Source organism: Gekko japonicus, unplaced genomic scaffold, assembly GCF_001447785.1.
Source record: "Gekko japonicus isolate JY-2015 unplaced genomic scaffold, Gekko_japonicus_V1.1 scaffold245, whole genome shotgun sequence".
Taxonomy (NCBI): domain Eukaryota; kingdom Metazoa; phylum Chordata; class Lepidosauria; order Squamata; family Gekkonidae; genus Gekko; species Gekko japonicus.
Window position 1 is genome coordinate 164,338 of NW_015167537.1, and position 20,978 is coordinate 185,315.

At 42.9% G+C, this 20,978-nt stretch overlaps 1 protein-coding gene and 1 long non-coding RNA gene across 5 annotated transcripts in view; one reads left to right on the forward strand and one right to left on the reverse strand.

Annotated features, from left to right (window-relative positions):
- The window catches only part of LOC107112393, a 21,263-nt gene continuing 285 nt past the window's right edge, over window positions 1–20,978 (forward strand). The window contains exons 1-2 of the long non-coding RNA XR_001482588.1: window positions 1–52; window positions 958–1,095. This is a non-coding gene — a long non-coding RNA (uncharacterized LOC107112393). The remainder of the gene's footprint in view (window positions 53–957; window positions 1,096–20,978) is intronic.
- Window positions 17,352–20,978, reverse strand: part of PRRC1 (proline-rich coiled-coil 1) — a 19,186-nt gene continuing 15,559 nt past the window's right edge. For all 4 annotated transcript variants that reach the window (XM_015413514.1, XM_015413515.1, XM_015413517.1 and 1 more), the window contains exons 7-9: window positions 20,272–20,375; window positions 18,818–18,920; window positions 17,352–17,766 (exon numbers count right to left, since the gene is read on the reverse strand). In XM_015413514.1, the coding sequence (XP_015269000.1) occupies window positions 17,557–17,766; window positions 18,818–18,920; window positions 20,272–20,375 (417 nt within the window). In that variant the 3' untranslated portion in view covers window positions 17,352–17,556. The remainder of the gene's footprint in view (window positions 17,767–18,817; window positions 18,921–20,271; window positions 20,376–20,978) is intronic.

Below are 20,978 nucleotides of genomic sequence, written 5' to 3' on the forward strand. Positions count from 1 at the left end.
CACATAGTCTCCCTCATTTTTTCCACGGATCGCTTCATCCTGCCAAGGACAGGTAAAGTATTACCCCTCAACGTAACATCCTGCTAATGCAATTGTGGCTATCCCCTTCTATCTAATTTTCTTAGATCTGTGTAATTGTGAGTGTGTTTGAATTACTGTATGTTTGCAAGATATCTTCAGAAAATTAAACCATTTTATACTGAAGCCAGCCTTTGAGTCTATTTCTGGTGATTTGGGAAGAAGCGGGACCCCTGTATACATAGGTGCTTGCTCCCTTATTTGCCCATTGCCTCGTGTAAAATCATAATTCCCCATAGATCGTTAATAATTTGTGGCAATTTGGCTAACATTGGTGGCTCAGAACTCTATATCCAAACCCCAACAGCAGAGAGCAGATCACAAGCAGAAATCAATGAATCTGCTCTGCTTTTTACAACCCTTTTTTATTGTTACCAGCCAACAGAGGAGAAGATGGGAGCTAAACTGGCTGAATATATAGCATTCTGAGCCAATAGAGCAGAATGGGAACTCTGTGATTGGTGGCCAGCAATGCCTGTTAAGCTTTGGAGGTCTCCTATTGGTCTGAGGCTGGAGAATTCTGTCCATTCCTGTTGCCTTGGAGTTTTGTAAACAGTTTAATTGAGCAGCACCAGTTTGCCTGGAAAATATATCCATTCACGAACCGCCACGAACAGCACTAAAAGTTCATGAAAGTTTGTGGCAGCAGGGCCACCATAAACTTCATTTTGCAAACCACAAACCAGCCAAAATTCATCACAAACTTTAGTTCTGTGAGCCTATTCATGCCCATCCCTACATGTTAGTCTGCTGCAGGAAAGCTATAAGACTCCTCCTCTCCCCAAATAAAGTGGGATCCTATGCCAATATCTGGAACCTGCTGAAACTGGTGCTTCCTTCCTGTGATTGAGAGACTGTGTTTTTGTTGTTGTTTTCCAGTTTACTACTCCCGTCCTTAAGATAAGAACATGGACAAAGATTAACCTACTGCAAGTGTGTTTTTCCCCACCCTCCTGTCTGATGAAGAATGGACAAAAATCAAGCACATGAACCAAGCATATGTCAGTTCTATGGGCTGTAAGTATTGTTGAATCATTCTGCTCTCTGTCTGTTCTCATCCTCTGATCATCCTCTTGGATTATCTACTTATCTTATGAATATGCAGATCTCTATTATACAGAGTTGAACAGCTAAATCATATATATTCAGTATTGTTTGAATTGCTCAGTGGGACCTCAGGTAGAAAAAGGTATTTTATTTCACTGGTGTGCTCTTGTGTGTGTGCTCGAGCAAGCAGGTTAGAGGCTTGGCTGTTTGTTTGTTCCCTCCCTCCCTTCCTGCAAGAATGTATGCAAGCAGGCACCCACCCAGCCACCCCAGGGAGAGGTGGGACAGCTAACAGGGCAGCGTTGCTGTTGTTGGATAAGGCAGGATGGGGGGGAGTGGGGGGATTGGAAAGCAATCGGGGGGAAAACCCTTCTCTCCAACAGCCCCACAGGACGTCAGGGGGCCTTGGCACTGAGAGAAGGAGGGGGCAATTCCAGACAAGCCACCAAGATAGGGAAGGGGGAGGGGAGGAAGCCTTGGCAAGCCTGTTTGGAGCAGCCTCAAACAAGCCACCAAGACCGGGGGGGGGGGGCCAGTGGGTGGCAGCTGCAGGGGAGCCTGGGGAGAAAATGTCTGTGGGAGATGAGATCCCCACCCGTGAGTATCACGGGCAGGCCCCACTTGTACTATTCTATTTGAGTGCAGTCCTTGATATGCTGATTTGGAAGAAAGCTGCCATATTGGAATTGCAGCCTCAAAACAATCATCAAAGGTTTAAATATAGACACTTCAAAATGAAAGAGGTGGAAATAAAATCCCTGAGGTAATTAAAACTGACCCAGTGGCAAATGTATTGAGCTCAGATAAAGAATAAAGTTCTGACATTCCTCAGTCAGTCACTAAGGAAAACAGAAGCTGATTGATGTCATAACTCCATTGTTTCGAGGGACTCTGTTAATTTAGTGGCAACAGAACCTTGGTTCCCTCTATTGTAAAAGCCCTAATGATCACACTAATCACAGCATCTTGTTCTTTGTGCTGCAGCTTTACAAAACAATACTTAATAACTGTTATTCCCCAGCAGGTTTCTTTGTGAAATAACCTTTTAAAAAGCTGTCCTACCACAAGTGATATAAAGATAATTTTCTGAATCTCTCAGCTGTTCAGATTAAGGTCAGGCTGCTGATAACCACGTCATGATTCTGAAATGCGGGGTTAGTACACTGAAAACTGTAGCTGCAGGATGAAAATAGAACCCAGAGCCTTCTACCTGTGATGGAGGCTGTATAAGTGTGAAGTCTTTATTTGCCTGTGTCACAAAAATCAACATTCTAGCTATAATTCACTTACAGAAATGTCATCCTTTCCCTTCTCCTGAGGTTTCTCCACAGTCAAACAGACGTCTGGAAATTAGGACTGCAGCAAATTCCTTCAAAACAGTATATAATGTGACACATGTATAGATAGCCTAAACTACAAAATCGCTAATTAATATTGCTGTTATTAATATTGTTTGTGTGGCAGGTTTGAAAGAAGTAGACATATTGATCAAGTCTGGCAAATGGTTGGATTTAATTTCCATCAATTCCCATCATATGTCCATGTAGAATATTCCTAGGATTACTTGTTCAGTTCACCCATCCACATTTACAAAATGCATTGCAACAATACTGCCCTCTTCTGGATCATAGAGCAAATGGCAGACCATAAACAAATGGTAGAATTCATCTCATTTAGCAGTGCACTTTACATAACTTGCACATGTAGGATGGCAGGAGCAGAATAAAATACACAAGAGCTGTTGGAATTATTTCTAAGATTTTGTAAAGTTGTACAAGATTTTCTTATTTTATATGAGACATTTATGACATAGGCAATAATGGTACTTGGTGGAGTTTCCATAGCTTAACTTTTGTTGTTGTTCAGTCGCACAGTCGAGTCCGACTCTTCGCGACCCCGTGGACCAGATCACGCCAGGCCTTCCTGTCTTCCACCGTCCTCTGAAGTTGGCTCAATTTCATGTTCGTTGCATCTATGACACTGTCTAACCATCTCATCCTTTGCCATCCCCGTCTTCTTTGTGCTGCTTTGTGCTAAATATGGCTGAAAATTAGACAGGGAGAGCAATATTGAGGGTAGTGTTGTGTTCAGCATGAATGTTAATGCTTTCAGTCATTTCAATGCTATAAATGTAATCAAGTCTATGGTAACAGAATTTGGACCAGCCGGCACTCTCTCTTCCCTTTTCCCTGTTATCAGACCCACAATGTCAGTCTCATTTGTGCTGGGCTTCACAGACAAGGTTGGGATTACCAATTCTTTGTACAGTGCCTTGTGGTACAGTGCTTTGCTCATTGGTACTTTCTTCTCATAGAGTGGAAAATTTACTCTGTTTTTGGCTGGAAATTGTAATGCAAGCTTGAGCAACAACCAGTGTTGTTAAAATTGGTAATATATTCCTGTAATTGCAGCTACTTGGCAGGCCAGCACCTGAGATTTGGAAAGCTGAAAACTAAAGCTGGAATTTACCCTTGACAAGACAGAGGTGCTACCGGTGGGGAGAATGGTCTGACCTGGAATTTAAGGTGTCACTCATTCTGGATGGGGTAGCACTCCCCTCAAAGGAACAGGTCCATAGTCTGGAGATGCCCTTGGACACAGGCCTACTGCTGGATAAGTAGGTGGCAGTAGTGGCCAGGGGTGCCTTCACCAGCTTTAGCTGGTGAGTCAGCTTCTACCATTCCTGGGCAGGAAAGATTTTGCTGCTGTAGAGTACTAGATTATCGCAGGGTGCTCTAAATGGAATTGCACTTGAAGTTTGTCTGGATGCTACAATTGGTACAGAATGCTGCAGGCAGAATGTTGACTGGAATGGGTTGTAGGGATCATATTATTGGGATATTTGGTTAATACAGCAGATTCAGTTCCCATTCAGGTTGTAGTTAAAAGAAGAGAGAGAAGCCTAAAGAGTACTTTCTCTATCACAAGTCATTAGCTGATCCGGCATCGTGTGTATGGAAGTATGAAACCGTTGTTTCTACGAGAAAGACCTGTAGAGATTCCACAAAAAGCAGTGTGGTAAATGGGAAAAACAAAGGACACACAGAGAGATAGGAAGGGTCAGAGGGCACCTCCCAGGTTAAAACTAAGAGGGGCATTCCATTCAAGGAGATAATACTTATACACCCATAGAATGATGAAACATCTCCCCTCCAATGTCCAGGCATGCTGAGTTGCTGACTCCAACACATATTAAAACATCTCCCCTCCAATGTCCAGGCATGGTGAGTTGCTGACTCCAACACATATCACTGCAGTCTTGTTCCATCTACATTGGTTCTGAATTTGCTTCTGGGCCAAATTCAAGGTGCTGGGATTTACCTTTGAAGTTCTAAATGGCTTGGAGCCAGCATACCTGAAGGATTGCCCATTTCCATATGAACCTACCCAAAAGGACACGTAAAAGCAGGGACTCCAGTAATCTTTGGAGGCCCTGCTTATGAGTGTCATCTGTGGGTAGATGGGTAGCAACCTGAGAGCCTTCTCAGTCATTGTGCCAAAACTTTGGAACTATGTCTCCAGGCAGATTTATTTGCCTTATTCTATCATTGACTTCCACCAGTGAGTGACGACTCTTTTTATTATTTATTTATTTGTTTGATAAATTGTATTTACTAGTCCGCCCTTCCCTGCAAGCAGGGCTCAGGGCAGCTTACAACAGTGTTATCTGTTCACATACAACTACATTTAAAAACTGTCCAATAAATAACAATAAGTAAGAACAATGTATATACAGTACTTAAGGCGGCGGAAAATCCTAACTCCCCAGTCTCCCTGAGGGGAGGGGCTATGGAAAATGAGGAACCACATGTGAGTGCCAGAAGAAGTCCCATCACTGTCCTCAGACGAAAGCTCGGTGGAACATCTCTGCCTTACATGCCCTGCGGAAAGTAACAGCTCCCGCAGGGCACAGATGTCTTCCAGCAGAGCGTTCCACCAGGCAGGGGCCAAGGCTGAAAAGGCCGTGGCCCTGGTTAAGGACAGCTGGACCTCTCTTGGGCCGGGGACCACCAGCAAGTTCTTATTTCCTGAGCATAGTGCTCTTCCAGGAGCATACTGGGAGAGGCGGTCCCAATGATATGTAGGTCCCTGACTGCTAAGGACCTTAAAGGTCAAACCCAAAACCTTGAACCCGATCCAGTGCTCCACTGGAAGCCAATGCAGCTCATGCAGCACTGGTTGAATATGTGCTGTACGAGGGATCCCTGTAAGAACCCATGCAGCTGCATTTTGGACCAGTTGAAGCTTCCAGGTCAGGCACAGGGTCAGGCCCACGTAGAACAAATTACAGTAGTCCAGCCTGGAGGCGACCGTTGCATGGATTACCGTGGCTAGGTTAGGGCAAGACAGGCAGGGAGCCAGCTTCCTGATCTGGCAGAGTTGGAAAAATGCCATGTTGGCAACCTTTGCAACCTGGGCTTCCATAGATAAAGAAGAATCCAGAGTTACAGAGATCGAAGCGGTCTATCGATCCTATTCTAAATATATCAAGCAACATAATATGCCGGGCGAGATTGTAGTCAAGTTCCTCCGAAGACAGACAAGAGATGTCAGTTGACTCTGTTTTAACCATCTCACCGCAACCTCCGAACCCTCTGCAAGATTCCCTGGGTTGGTATCTGGCCAGCCACCCATCAACAGGTATAGCTGGGTGTCATCAGTGTATTGGTGCATATAGATGTTAAACAACATCGGGGAGAGAAGTGCCCCCTGAGGGATCCCTCATTCCAGTGGGTATCTCGAGGACACTGTCCCTCCCAGTGCCACCCTCTGTCCCTGACTGTGGAGAAATGAGGTGAGCCATTGCAAGGCTGTCCCGCGGATTCCAGCATTGGTGAGGTGGTGAGTCAATAGGTCATAGTCGACTGTGCCAAACGCTGCTGTGAAATCAAGTAGTATCAGCAGCACCGACCCACCTCAATCCAGCTGTCTGCAGAGATCGTCTGTGAGGGGGACCAATGCCATCTCCGTCCCATGGCCAGGGCGGAAGCCTGATTGAAATGGATCCAGCACCAATGCGTCCTCCTTTTGTTTTGCTTGGCATTCCTTCGCTAACTAGCCCTCCTCCTCAATGTGTGTTTTAAAAATGTGTTTCACGTGTAGAAATGTTTTAAACAAATAAATAAGGGATTTTCAAAAAAATGATAATTTTTGAAAGCGTTCTAGAACTGAGTGCAAAATTTCCCAATCCAAAAATAACCTCCTGTTTATAGTTTACAGTGCCCTTACTGCAGCCAGTTAAACTGCATGGTATTTAGTAGTAGGGTAAAATTTGCAAATGTTCATGTCAGTGTGAAAAATATGAAAATTAAGCCACAGTATTTGCAACCTACTATGCAGATAGATACCCCTTGAAAGAACTGGTACATTATGAATGCGTAGTACACACAGCTTTGCGTCTCACCAGTTTGAAGTATGTTTATATACGTTTTGAGCTTGTTCTCTAGTGAACTGTATTTTCCAGGGTGTTCTGAAGGAACAAATTATATACACTAAAATAGAATCCAACACAAATGAGAATAAAAAGGAAAGCTTTTCATAGACATTTGGAAATACTGAAAATGAATGATTTTTAATGGAAATACATTAAGGTTCATAAGAAATGTATTGAAAGGAAATTTCATTTCCTAACCAGCATGTATTGAACCACTGCTGTACTCAACTTCCAAAGCATCCTCTATGTGTCGTAAGAGTCCAGCGGCACTTCAGAGACTGTGCTTCTTTGGTAGGAATATTGCAGACACATGGAAATAATTTTTCCTTATGAAACACCAACACGTATCTGTGTCAGCCCTGAAGATTTAATCATCTTTAATAACCACAGCAGCCGTGAAAGACCAACTGCTCTGTAGGGGAGTGTGGAATGGGAGGCTGGTTGGCAAAGACCTGCTCATCTGAATCCTCTCTGACTAGTCCCTTCTGCTGATCCACTCCTTCTGCTACAGAGGAAAACTGAGTGATCTCCATGGGTGGGAGGTTTTTATTAGCTACTTTCTAGGGGGGGGGGGTTAACTTTTAGTATTTTAAAATGACTAAGGGTGAACAAACTGAAATGGAACCATGATAAGACGGTTGTAATATTGGTTGGGAAGGCTGAGGTCTTGAAGGTCATAATGCTTCCCATTATTGTCCAACTGATGTTCACTGACTCAGGTAAGACACTACGGAGTTATACTGGATCCAGCATTATTACTGGAGAAGCAAGTCGATGTGGTTGCAAAAAACCCTGCACTCTTCCATCCTCATTTAGCCTAGAAGGTGACCCTCAACCTGGACTCAGCTGATCTGACCACAGGGACCCATGCTATGGAGAGCCAGCGCGGTGTCATGTTTACAGGGTCGGACTAGGATCCAGGCTTGAATTCTCTCCCTGCAATGGAAGGTTGCTTGGTGACCTTGGGCCAGTCACACATTCTCAGCCTAATCTACCTCACTGGGTTGTTGTGAAGGTAAAATGGAAAAGAGGAGAATAAAGTAAACTTCTTGGGTCCCCACTGGGGAGAAAGGTGTGATACAAATTAAGTAAATAAATAATGGTTACCTTGTGGGTTGACTATTGTAAAGCACTCTGCTGGGACTGCACTTGAAGCTAACTCAGAAATTCCACTTGGCACAGATTGCTGCATTCTGGTTACTATAAAACACTAGGCAGAACATGCATATCACGCCCATTCTGCAGACTCTCCATTGGTTACCGATCAGTTACAAGGCCCAGTTATCATCTACAAAGCTTTTAATTGCCTTCAGGCCAAGTACTTGCAGGATTGCAGCTTTTGCCATACCATGTTGTGACAAGGTATAGATAGGGACTCTGGGGCAAGTGATGCTCTGTCATCTTGGTGCTTGGGGGGGTCAACAGTGGGAGGGCTTCTAATGTCCTGGCCCCACTGGTGGACCTCCTGATGGCACTGGTATTTCTGGCCACTGTGTGATACAGAGTGTTGGACTGGATGGGCCTTTGGCCTGATCCAACATTGGCATCTCTTATGTTCTTATGACAGCTTCACTCATCTGAACAAAACATTATAAAGGTGTCACTGCAGGTAGATTGGGGGGGGGGGACCCTGCCTATCCACATACAGTCTTTCCAGTTCTTTCATTTTGCAGAAGTTACGAAACAGAAATATTGAGGAGGGCATTAGGGATTAAGACTGTAGTATAATGGAATATATACTCAGGAAGCTGCTTTTATAAGAGACAGGACTGTGGCGTCCTTCCTTTTGGGGGGGCCTGTTTTTCCTTTAAATCATATTCTGTGACATGCTTGTTTATAGGGGAAATGGTTTTTCCTTCAATTCACACTTTGTGTATATAAACTTGGTAGTTATCTGCTGCCACCAGGAATTAAAAATTCCAGTTCTCTCTCCTTTGGTAGTGCCCAGGGTTTGGGCACTTCAGAGGACTATGTGGCCCTGAGGAAGTATTTACAGAATTCTGGGATATATTTAAACAAAAATGGATTTATTAAAATAAGAACAAAATAGATTTCTGGGAAAAGGAACTTGTAAAATATAACTAGCAAGCTTGGTGTCAAACTCAGTCTCTCAGACACCAAAATTCCACTCTGATAGGATTTGCTCTCTTTCTCATATATGTAGCCAAACCGGCTAGACTCTTTGACTTTCCCACACAAGATAAAACATTGGTCTAATCACACAGTTTAGACACAGCTTATTTCTTTTCCTTATAGTCTCTCTCTCTCCACCAACTCTCTTTATTTTATTTAAGTTATTTGATTTTTGGCTTATATACCGCTCAAACCCTTTTTTTGCAAGGGTCTCTGAGCGGTTTACATATGATTATATTTCCTGTCTAGGGCCACATTAACAGGGGAGGTGACTACTTATCAGCACCCAAGTAGCAGAGCGGCTCTTTGTTGTTGTTGTTGTTGTATTCCGGCAGGTTTCGCGTATAGATGTTGTTCTGGCGTTCTCTTCTCTGGCGCCTTGGAGCTGGTAGTTCAGCAGCTTCTTTCCGGCGGCTTCCCCCTAGAGTGCAGCCACGTGCTGGCTGCAGCCTCGGCTCTGTCCAAACTGGCTCCGCTCCGCTGCGCTGCACGTCACCGCGGCTTCGTAGCTCCGCCTCCGTCCAGGTTCCGCATGCTCACTGGGTCGCCAGGCTATCCCGCTATTGCTGTTCGCCGTTGCCACTGTTACGCTTTTCACACTTCACTCTCCAAAGACACACAGAACACTGAACTCTGTCATAAAACACACACACACAGAGGTTCCTCTCAGAACATCTCCTCCCACACTCTCAGTCATCAGCCAATCACAATACACACATCTCCCCCTATTGCCCTCCTTGCATTACTGCAGTCAAACATTTAAAGGAACACACACACACATCAAAACAAGGAATCATTACAAGGACTGTAGTCTATTGCCATGCTTATTGTGTGTGTCACCTACATTTTACTGCATTGTCTTTTACCTTTGTAATCCAGTTTTGCATTATAGTATGTTATGCCTTAGACAGTTTTTATTAGATTTTTTTTGTTTCTATAGTTTCCCAGTTCTGTAACCCTAGTCTTACTGCATTGCTTATTAGAGGGTTTTGCTGTTTCACTTTGGATTGATTTTTTTACATTTTGTGTATTTTGCCTCAAGGCTCAGTAAGAACTACATTTTAACTGATTTGTCTGCTCTTCCCCCTGAGCCTGCCTAGGCGGGGAGGGCAGGATACAAATCAAATCAAATAAATAAATAATAAATTCTTCCTATTTCTTTATGGTTTGAAATTTTTTTAAATATTTATGTTTGTAATAGAATTGCTGTATTTTATGAATATGTTGATTATGCCATTTTTGAGAACTTTGATCAAAAGGAAGAATAGGAATCACATCAATAGATTAGTATTAATATCACTTAAAGTTTGTTTAGAGGGATGTCACAGCTCTGCCTGCTGATCCCCACCCTTCTGCCCGCCCCCTTCGTGCCTCTCTGCCTGCCCACTAACCCCTCTCCTCGCTGCTTTACCTGCCCTCACCTTGCTGCTCTACCCACTCCAGATAGGTCTACAGTTGAGAATTAAGATATACAAGTGGGGACCTGCAACAAAATGTTGTATAATATGTTGTAGTTTGTTTTTAAGTGGTAATTGCAGTTTTTTAAAACTGCAGTGTAGGATTTGTAGTTATTAAATATATGTACTCCTTTTAGTTTGTTTTTAAGTGGTAATTGCAGTTTCTTTTAAACTGCAGTGTAGGATTTGTACTCCTTGTGATGAGATCCACTCAGTACAGTAAACAGAACGTATACAAAGCATTAATCCTTTTCTTTTGTTTCCTTGTTGGTTTTGTGTGTTTCTGTATGTGTTTATTCTAAATGTCACAGTTCTTTTCATTTCTGTATTCTTCTGTTTGTAATATTGGTTATTGTTGCTTTTAATTGAAGTATTTCTCTTAATACCACATTAGATGTAAATTCTTCTTCATTTCTAAAATATCCTTGGATTGGAGTGCTGCAAACTTGAATTTTTAATTTTTCAACACATTTTAAGCTAGACATTGCAACATATAAATGCCCGTGGGTGAAGACTGGTTCCTTTAAGTATATGTCTACATTTTGCAATGTTTGGCCTTGCCTTTTATTATTGGATACTGCAGGTCTTGAGGTGCTACAGATGTCCTGTACCACTCTCCTTCTAAGTGCCCTTGCCAAAAGCAGCTGTTTAAATGGTCATTGGTTTATCACCTTTGCATGTTCGGTCTCTCGCCTTGCCATGAAGAATTGTGTGGTTGCAGTCTTCTCAGTCTCTTTCAGCCTGAGATGAGTCCACATTCACCCACAGCACCACAGCTGTCTTTGGCAGTTTATTTGTCAGGGTTGCTAAGGAACATTTTAAAAGGTGGTGTGTACAGAGTTTGTAGTTGTTTTACGTTGTAATATGTTTTGAACGAAGATAATTAAATGTACACAAGTATGAGTCGAACTTAACAACTATATATGTATGTATATTTACCGGTGTGTACAAACTGACACTGGTTGGAGGAAATCCTACTTCCTCTGCACCTGCTCCCTACCTCTCAGTCACTGTGCCCACCCATGCATTAATGATGCCTCAGCTGTCCTTTTATAACTTCCCTCTGGCTTCTAGTCAATCAGAAGAGAGAAGTAGTGGGAAGAAGCATTGCCCAAGCTGGGGAGGGGGGGGAGAGAAGCAGTTAGAAGCCAGAATGTTTTTAAAGAACAGTGGAGCCCACAGCTACAGAGATTGGGGTGAAAATGATTCTTCTCTCCTGCTTGCAAGGTTTTGCAGTTGCAGGCTCAGATGTCCTTTTAAAACTTCCCCCTGCTATTTAGCCATTCAGTGCTGGAAATGGGCAAGTGGCAGCGAGGAATCCACCCCAATCCCAGCTCCTGTTCTGCTGTTGCTTCCTACCCTCTTCCCTCACCCATTATCTCTCTGTGTCACTCTCTCTCTGTGTGTCTCTCTCTCAGCCAGTCAGTTTTTCTCAAGCTGGTGGAGAGGACGAAGCAGTTAGAAGCCTCCCCCCTGAGAAAGTTTTAAGAGGACAGTGGAGCCCATGGCAAAAGAGGTACACGGCAAAAGAGGTAGGGGTGAGAAGCTCAGATGTCCTTTTAAAACATCCCCCTGCTATTTAGCCATTCATACTGCAGGAGGAATCTTCCCCAATCCCAGCTCCACTTTGGTTTCTCCCCTCTTCTCCCACTCATTATCTATGTTTTGCTCTCTCTCTGGCTATCAGCCAGTCTATCTCTCACTGTCAATGCGGCGGGCCGTAGTTTAGATCCCTGCAGTGGCCATTTTGAAAGGTGTGGTGGCACAGGCAGTTAAATGCCCGTAGAAATAGTCATCTCGAACAGCTGTGACAGCGGTTAGAATACCACCGTGGTCGGGGTGAGCTCCCGACCCTTGCCCCAGCTCCTGCCAACCCAGCAGTCCGAAAGCCCTTCGGGGCAATTAGGTAAATGGGTACCTGTCCGTAGGAGGACAGGGGGGTAATGATAATGATGGTGATATGGGAGAAGCTAGCTCATGGCTCATTAAACCTGATGAACTGGGGTTTCTCTCAGAAAATAATAACAGTTCAGCAAAGGTTTTGTCAAAAGTCATACAGCTGGGGCTAGTTCAAGGGACTTAGTTACCACAAAAAAGTCCCCTGCCCTCTCCAGCCCCTAGTTCCTAAACAGCATGATATGGGCACATAGAAAAATAACCTATTTTTCTGGCAAACAATTTATTTTATTTTTCTTTAGCATTAAAGATCTAATATATTACTATGAGGAACCATAACTCTGTGGCGGAAGCACATTAATGGGTATCACAACTGTTTTTCTACGCTATAAACAAAGAGAAGCTTTGTGGTATCCTAGAGCAGAGGTCTCCAACCTTTTTGAGCCTGTGGGCACTTTTGGAATTCTGACATAGCATGGCTGGTACAGCCACAACATGGCTGCAATAGGAGGCAGAGCCAGCCACAAGATAGCTACTGCAGCTTACCTTCAAGCCCATAGTAAGAATCCTTGTGCTGTGATGGCAACTGCTACCAAAGCAACTTTTAAAAAATCTGCACAGCCAATCAGATCTCCAATGGTCAATTGGAACCCTTGCTGGGCAGGAATTGCATTTGGCCTTGCCCACTTTCTAAAAACACTTGGCGGGTGCCATGTCACCCATGGACCATTGGAGACCACTGTCCTAGAGACTAATTTATTGTAGCATAAATAAAACATCTGTAGTCAGTGGTGCAATGTGATCTCAAGAGAGAGTAAATATTGGGAATTTTTCAAGTGCATTGTTTTAAAAACATGAATAGTTCCCCAAAATGCCATAATTCTGTTTAGCTAAACTTAAAAAGAATCATAGGAAAGGCAATGAAATAATATCACTTGGGAAAACAACTTTAAAAAGGTTGCTTCATGTTTGAATATTATCATGCCATGTTCCTGCTACCAATCTCCAGAAAATAAGAGGATTTCCAGACATATTGTTTTGTGGATATTAGAATTCTTTTACTGAGCCCACTGTTAACCCACAGTGGAGCTAGCACAGCAATTGTATCAGAAATACTCCAAATTGAGAAGACTTGAGATAACTAATTTACTAACATAGAAGCAGTGCAAAGCAAGAACTCTGCAAGTATATTGCCTTATTAACAAATGTAATACTAACATTTAGTTTAACTGGGTTATGATCTCTCACTCTTGGGTTTATAGTTAGTGTGGGTATCTTTCCTTTATCCATAGATGTAGTCCCTTCCCATTTTTTTTTTCTTTGTAGTTTTGTAGTCTATTAAAAAACAATAAAAATACCCCTTCGGGGGTTTAAAAAAAAAAGAAATACTCCAAATGATTCCACAGCTTGGTTATCTATTGCTGAAGTGATTTGAAGCACATCAGTAAACCTTGGAATGGTGTTTGTTGGGCTCATTCAGTTATACTCAGTTGACAGTTACTGGGTGCACAAATCAGTTGTCAGTCAAGCTTTCAAAACTACTAGGTGAATATTTGCCTGTTCTACAACTTCAGGAATCCCACAGTGTACGTATGTACTCCTCCTAGAAATCCGAGATCTTTAGCTAGATTTCCCCAGAAGCTAGGCTCTGAGTCAAGTACAATCTCCTCCTAAAGCGTTCACTAAATTAAGCTACATTCCCTAAAAGACAGACCCATATTGACTCCTGGGAAAGGACTCCCCCAGACTAACCTTCTGGAGGCACAAATCCTGTCTCAAACTGACAGTTTATGGATTCTTCTCTCCACTCACCCTCCCATCTGGCTCCTCCAACATTCCATCGGCCCTGATTGGCCATTAGCTCTGCATGCACACCAAACAGGCATACAAGGGATTGGCAATTGATAGAAAGGAGCAGGACCTTTGACTGTCCGTCAGACATCCGCCAATTTATGCCAGTTCATATCCTAACACAGAACCCAGCGCACACTCTGTCTTCATGCTTTCTAGCTACATATGACATGGATCTCCTGGTGCACAATTCAGACTTCAAAAAACCACTGCATCCAGGGAAGGGGTGGTTTTCAGATGGAGACTGCCATGCTGGAGCAGGAATCTTTTTTCTTTCATGCTGTCTCCCCGAGAGAGATCACCATCTCCCCAAGCCACTGGATCTGGTGAGATAAAAGGGTTATCCCTATCTGTGCCCATATTTTTCTCCATTTCAACCAAATGCAAATCCCCCAGTGTTTTTTGAGCTTCAGTGACATGTTGGAAGATATAATCACAGCTCCTCAGGATCACCTTTAGTTATGCCCAAAGATGAAGGAACAAGGATGCCTTCGGAGGATCGGCTCCCTCAAGCTGCTCCACTACTGTTACTATTTGGTCTCATAAGGAAGGTGCTGAAGTTCAGTAGCAAAACCCATGTTTTGCATATATGAAGTCACAGCTTCAGTCCTTGGCATCTCTAATTTAAAAAATATCTCAAGTAACAGGAATGGGAAAAGCTCCCACCAGAGGTCTTTGGCTTCTGCTAATTTGAGTCAACAATAATGGGATAAATCTTGTAACCGAAATAAAACTACATGTTTTTGGCTACATAAAATACTGAAGAAGCTACTGTCCACATCTTGCGAAGAGGACAGATGCTTTCTCAGATGCATTGGTAGGCTGCAAATTTTCCAGGTACAATTCAAAGTTCTGATCCAAACAGACTAGGGCAGATTATGATAGGGTCTATAATCAATTATCCTTGATAATTTGGTTTAGGGATCACTTTCCCCCATACTGCTTGTTAAGATTTTACAGGAGAAGCCCACCTCTAAGCATTATCTAGAACCAAAGTCAAATGCATAAGGGGCAAAAATGACCTTCAGAGTTAAGCTCCACACAATTAGCAAGGGAAGCCTGTCCAAATCCAGTCCTACAATCTAAGAGACAGCGGACCCCATTTTCATAGTTGTAAAGGCATTTGGACATGTTGACTCAGTGCTGATTTATTGTACAGATGTGATTTTAAGTTGATTTCTATTATGTCTGTCCTTAATTTTAGGGAACTCTGACAACTGCCTTTAACATTAAATGGTGTAACGAAGTATCCTTTCCCTGAACTGGCACCACTGAAGGCATTCAGAAATGTGGAAGAGGATATGAGATAACGACAGCTCATAAAAAGTTCAAAAATATCTTTCTTCAACTAAGAAGAGTTGGATTTATACCCCACCCTTCACTCGGAGTCTCCTTCCCTTCCTCTCCCCACAACAGACACCATAGAGAGCTATGAGAGAACTGCTCTTGAGAGAACACCTCTGAGAGAACTGTGACTGACCCAAGGTCACTCAGCTGGCTGCAAGTAGGGAAGCGGGGAATCAAACCCAGTTCTCCAGATTACAGTCCGCTGCTCTTAACTACTATTCCAAACAAGCTCTCAGGAAATAAAGGACAGCATTCAATATGATATATATATATATATATTCATACGTAGGTTCTTCTTCCTGCAGTGTAATGGAAATGATAATTGTAAATGAAAGACATTATTTTATTTCATCCATAATACTCTTAAGAGTCTATCTAGCCAGTCTATCTAGCTGATACTTCAGACATGAGCCATTACAGGCTTCTGTAAATTCCTTTTCAAATATTTTTCCAAGAAAATGAGAAGAAATTCTTAAAGAATACACAAAGAATAGAATTTTTGATTAATTATGTAGGAGAAAAAATGAGAATAGGTAAGTGTGGCTCATCTACTTCATTTGTGTAGCTACAAACTAAATAACGCAAGATTTTCTCCCCACCCTTTTGCCAAAAGAATTCCACTTTGCAGGAAAATTATGCTGTTAGAATTGATCTACGGATGTGCTTGTTACATTTTAAGAAGTCTCTTAAGAATGCTCAACAATGAACCCAGTATTAAACCTAACAATTTAAAGAAAAAAGAAATTACAATTCTATAGGAACAAAATCTATTTAATTTTGATTTACAAATTTAGCAAAGAATGGCAAACTTACTTGGAAAAATGATTATTATACCATATAGAAATACAAGAAACTGGCTAACCAGAATATTTTATATAAAACTACTTTTCGAAGTTGCTATAAAAGGTAAAGCTTAGAATCAATTGGGAAGCTTATATTTAAGGCAGAATGAATGAGTTTTGTATAAAATATGATAATTACAAAATACTCTCTTCCATAAGCGGTTTTACAAATTGGAACAGAGATTGTGCCAGAACATAGAATATGGGTCCATATTTGCAGTGGCAAAATGCTGGCAACGTTAAATGGTAAATAACCAAAACTCATAATAGCAGGGGTCTAGTATGCTTTGGGGAAACATGATTTGCTATATTAATTTGCTGTCAAATCTCCTCTAGCAATAAGAATCTATGGAAGTTCTAGATCAAGAAGTTATTGGAGAAACACCAGTGGATTATTTATACAGCACTGCGGAGATATTTTCATGTATCAATAATGACAGAGATTTAAGTCTAACTGTTCTCCCATCAGTTTCAAGGTCACTAAGCCTACAAAAGAATTCAAAAACAAATAAAACCCCACAAAAGGTAGCATATTTTCTTATTCTGTACTTCAGTCCTATCATTTAACATATCAACAGCAATCCAGTAATGCCCAGTATCTTAAGATGTGTGCCAAAATAATTTAAGAATGGTTATAAGGGTAGGAGGAAGAATCCATTTGACAGCAGAGATTCAGTTAACTGGTTTGGGGTGTGTCCCTTGGCAGAGAAATAAATACTCATCCAATCATTTTAAATTATATTTGCATGATTCTTAACATGCTGGTGCTAAAATGGGCAGCTGCAAAGAGAAACTTTACAGTGGAAGTGCAATAATCTCTGTATACATCTGCACACAAGTTCCATACTCCTGCAAACACAATGAGAGATCAGTCATTTTGACTTTGCTTTCCAAGCTTATTCTGGTTGGGTACTACTAAAGCAACAATTACACAGTAATACCCATCTCAAAAAAATTGAATGTATTATCTATTTAGTGTTTATATACATCCCATGAATTATATTTTCATTTTAGTGTTCTTTGGCCTTGCTAAAAATATGCCTGTTGGGTCTTCTCTATTTGGGAAGTTATTTACAGTGCAATCCTAAGAAGAGTTGCACCCTTCTAAATCCACTGAGCTCAATGGAGTCAGAAAGATGTAATTGTGATTAGGATTGCACTGTTAGTCATGTGAATCGATGGAAAATTGTTCACTTCCATTTTCCAAAGGATACCTTCACTCTTTAAAGAGAAACAAAAAATGTACAATATGTTGTCGAAGGCTGGCAAAAGTCAGGTTCTACAATGCCAAGACCACAACCACACAACCCGGAAAATCTACAGCAACTAAAAATGTACAGTTGATATGTAGAGTACAAAGCTGAGGTGCATCTGTATAGGATTGCTGGATAGCTGGAGATAAAACAGTTTCTTCCAAAACCCATCCGAGGAATGAATGTTCTTCAAAGTTCAGAGGTTTCCCCTCCCCCTTTCAAATGGTCCTCGGTGGCAAACATTGCTTGTACATTCCTGCTATAGCCTTGGCTGCACTGTAGATCATTTGTCGACGGGACATGCCAGTGAATGCAACATGCCAGTCTGTTCTGTTGACGTGCAGTAAGTTCTTTTCTAGCACTTCACCCACTGTAACCAGTAAACCTGACCATCTTAGGTTATAATCCTGAGGAGTCAGACTTTGAGCCTGTGGAAAAATTTAACAACAGGGTAAGAACAGAAGAAAATAACTCAATACTATGAAATAGCACACATTCGGTTTTATTTAGGGTGATATTATTTGGGGAGGGCAATACTGGTGGGACTGATTTCATTGTCCTTCATTTGATTTCACTATAAATAAGCTAACTGTTATGTTCTGAATCCTCAGTAAACTTTAATAAAGTTATGACTTCTTAAATATTCCAGCTATTACATCGATACTAGCTGCTCAGAAAAACCAAGTTATCAGATCTGCTAGTGTACTTTTCTGTTTTCTGAACATTTTAAGAGAGTCAAAGTTTTAATTAGTTTTGCCCATTATATGTCACCCCTTCAAATAATATGTAAACTTAGCCAGCAGAATGCATGAAAATCTAATCCACATATTGTTTACACGCTTAATGAAAAAGAAGCTGATAATTTAATGACAAGAAATATCAAAAGCACTATTGGTCCCGGTCACATGGGCAGGAAAATGCGGGGGGGGGGGGAACGGGGCTGGTGACCCCGGGGCTAAAAACCGCGTGGTTGCTCGAGCAGACCTACCGATGGAGGTCCCGTGGTAGGGGGGAGGTGCCGATCACTCCACAGTCCTACGGCGCAGCAAAGAAGCGGGGCATGGGGCAAACGGGGTTGGGTTTTTTTTTTAACTCAAATGTGCGCATGCTCCCTTGGGTGCTTGTGCGCATCCGTGGAGACTTTGGGGGAAAAAAACTTTTTCCGAGGGGACATGGGCGGGCGCCAGAACTACCACCGGAAAAGCGATCAGACGCCCAGCCTTGCCCCACGGTTTCAGGAAACTAGTACCTCCGAGGTACTAGTTTTTTACCACGCATCTTTCGCGGGAAGCCTTGGGTTCACCACGGGAGCGCGACGCTTCCCAGATGTGGCGGTGAGATCGCGCCCGGAAAATCCGCCTATCTTCCGTCCCTCTAGCGTGCCTAATGCTCCGTGTGACCGCAGCCACTTAACTCCAAGCTCTTGAGTTCTCAGTTCCTAGCCCTTGGAGGATCCCACTCTCTGAGGATGAAACTCACCTGTTGTACATATTCCAGAGGCACTGGTGTTGCCTGTGTAAATGTTTCAAGATGAATACCATGAATTGGATCCTCTACAATTAGGCAACCAATGTCAAACCACCTGTAGCAGAAAAGAGTATATGAATTCCTACTGATGTCTAATAATAGACATTAACTGAATGGAACAAATTAATCTGGTGGCTTTGAAAGGCAAGGAAACTACAGTTCACTAAAACTATATTATTGGAAACCATTTTTAGGAAGCAGTCCTAATTTCCAAGAAGCAGCAGCACACACTTACCCAGAGGCCACATTTGTGGTCTGGGACCGAGTGGAGGAATGCCTTTCACCAGCTCCAAGCTGGCCAGATGGTCCTCAGGGGTCTTGACCTCAGCGGCAGCTCTAGGCCAGCCAATCACATACTCCCTGGACAGCCTGCGAGGGGCAGAGCTCCAAGATGACCTGGACTTTGAAGTTTTCACTCTGGTCTACCCCTTCCCTATTTAGAAAGGCTGCTGCAGAGACTTCACCTTTTGTCAGTTCTGACTTTCCCTCCCACCCTCCATGCTTTTCAGTTGTTATAAGTTGCGTTTCAGTACATTTAGTTCCTTGTGTTTCACCACAGCTTATTTCATTACAGCTTGGTTGGGCGGTTTGGGCATTGAGATGGATCCTTTGGGGGCGGGACCCTGTCCCTGCACATCCACCTCCCCCATTTTGGGGACTCCTTTAAGGGCTCCTGGGGGTGGAGCCATTCAGCGTCATGCCCAGCTTGGGGGCTGTTGGCTGGCTCTCACCACGAGGTGGCAAGGAAACCATGCAGTGACTGGCACCCATGAGGATCCTGGGGCTTGCCACTCCACAGTCCCCCCCCCCCAACAGGGAGGCTTGGGGGGGGGGATACCAGGCAGCAGGCAGGTTGATTGACGCAGGATTCATCCCCATGCTGTACCAGTGCTCCTGCATGGCTGGAATTTTCCAAAACTGGTTTGTGTCATGGTACTTCCTTCCTCATCCTTGCTCCCTTCCTTGCCCCTGGGCCTGCAATACATGCTTATGATTGCACTGCTCGTATCCTAACTAATTAACACAGAAGACACAACATTCATACCAGCAAGGAGTTTCAGAGTAAAGGCACAGTAGATGAAGGTCCAAGAGTTAGGTGCTTATTGCATGCATTGTTCAAGCTCAACCGTTCTTTAAACTAAGACTTACATTTTCACGAATAAGCCCGTACAAATGTGTAAATACCAATGTGTTTGTATGTTGTAATGTTTAATCATGGATCATACCCTGTCAGATTTAAAGCACTAAGGGCAGTGATGCAAGGTAGCAAAGCAAAAACTACCGGGTATCAGCTACAGGCAGACGACAACTCTTTTTCCTCTCCAATGTAGTAGTCACTTTTTATGAGCCCAGAGATGCAATACAGCGTGTACTTTTATTCTGATGAACACATTAAAGCATCTCACTTGTCAGGAAGCAGTTCTGCGATAAAATTCTCAACAGACACAGCAGGCTGTTTCTCGTGTATCACTCCTGTCCTGCGCAAGCTGTCAATCCTTTCTTGGGCTCCCTAAATGAGATGAATGCAGTTGGTAAGAATGGGACTCAACATAGCACTGAAGTGATGAAAGAAAGTCATTTCTGCTGCTTAAGATACAGAACAGCTACACACCAAAGGAAGCCGAAAGAAAACCAGTGGGTTCAATACAACACAAGGATTGCAGGCTGTCCCTGCCTCCCCCAGCAGCCATTTCATTTTGATAGTCCACTCAAGCCCCCAGGAGCCCTGCCTCGCCCAGCAGTTCATTCCTGGGATAGCAGGACCTGTGTGGAGTAACAGCCACAGAGGTCAGTGGGATGCATGCAGTAAAGAGGGGAAAGGGGGCAAAATCACTAATTCCTTTCTCTAACACCAGTGGAGCTCCATTGACAGAAGCAGCAAGGAAGGCTATTTCACCTCTTTCATCCTCCCACTGCAGCCTTGTAATCTACATGGCTGTAAGTTTACACAAGTCTCACAACCCCAGCGATAAACTTCACCAGGGCCAGAAGTGGCTGCTGGGGGCTTGAGTGGAGGGAGCAGAGAAGGTCTGTAACTATCAAAACCTTCTGCTGACATATTGCGTGATCCAACCCCAAACGGCGGAGATGAAGGGTATCATAATTGTTTCCC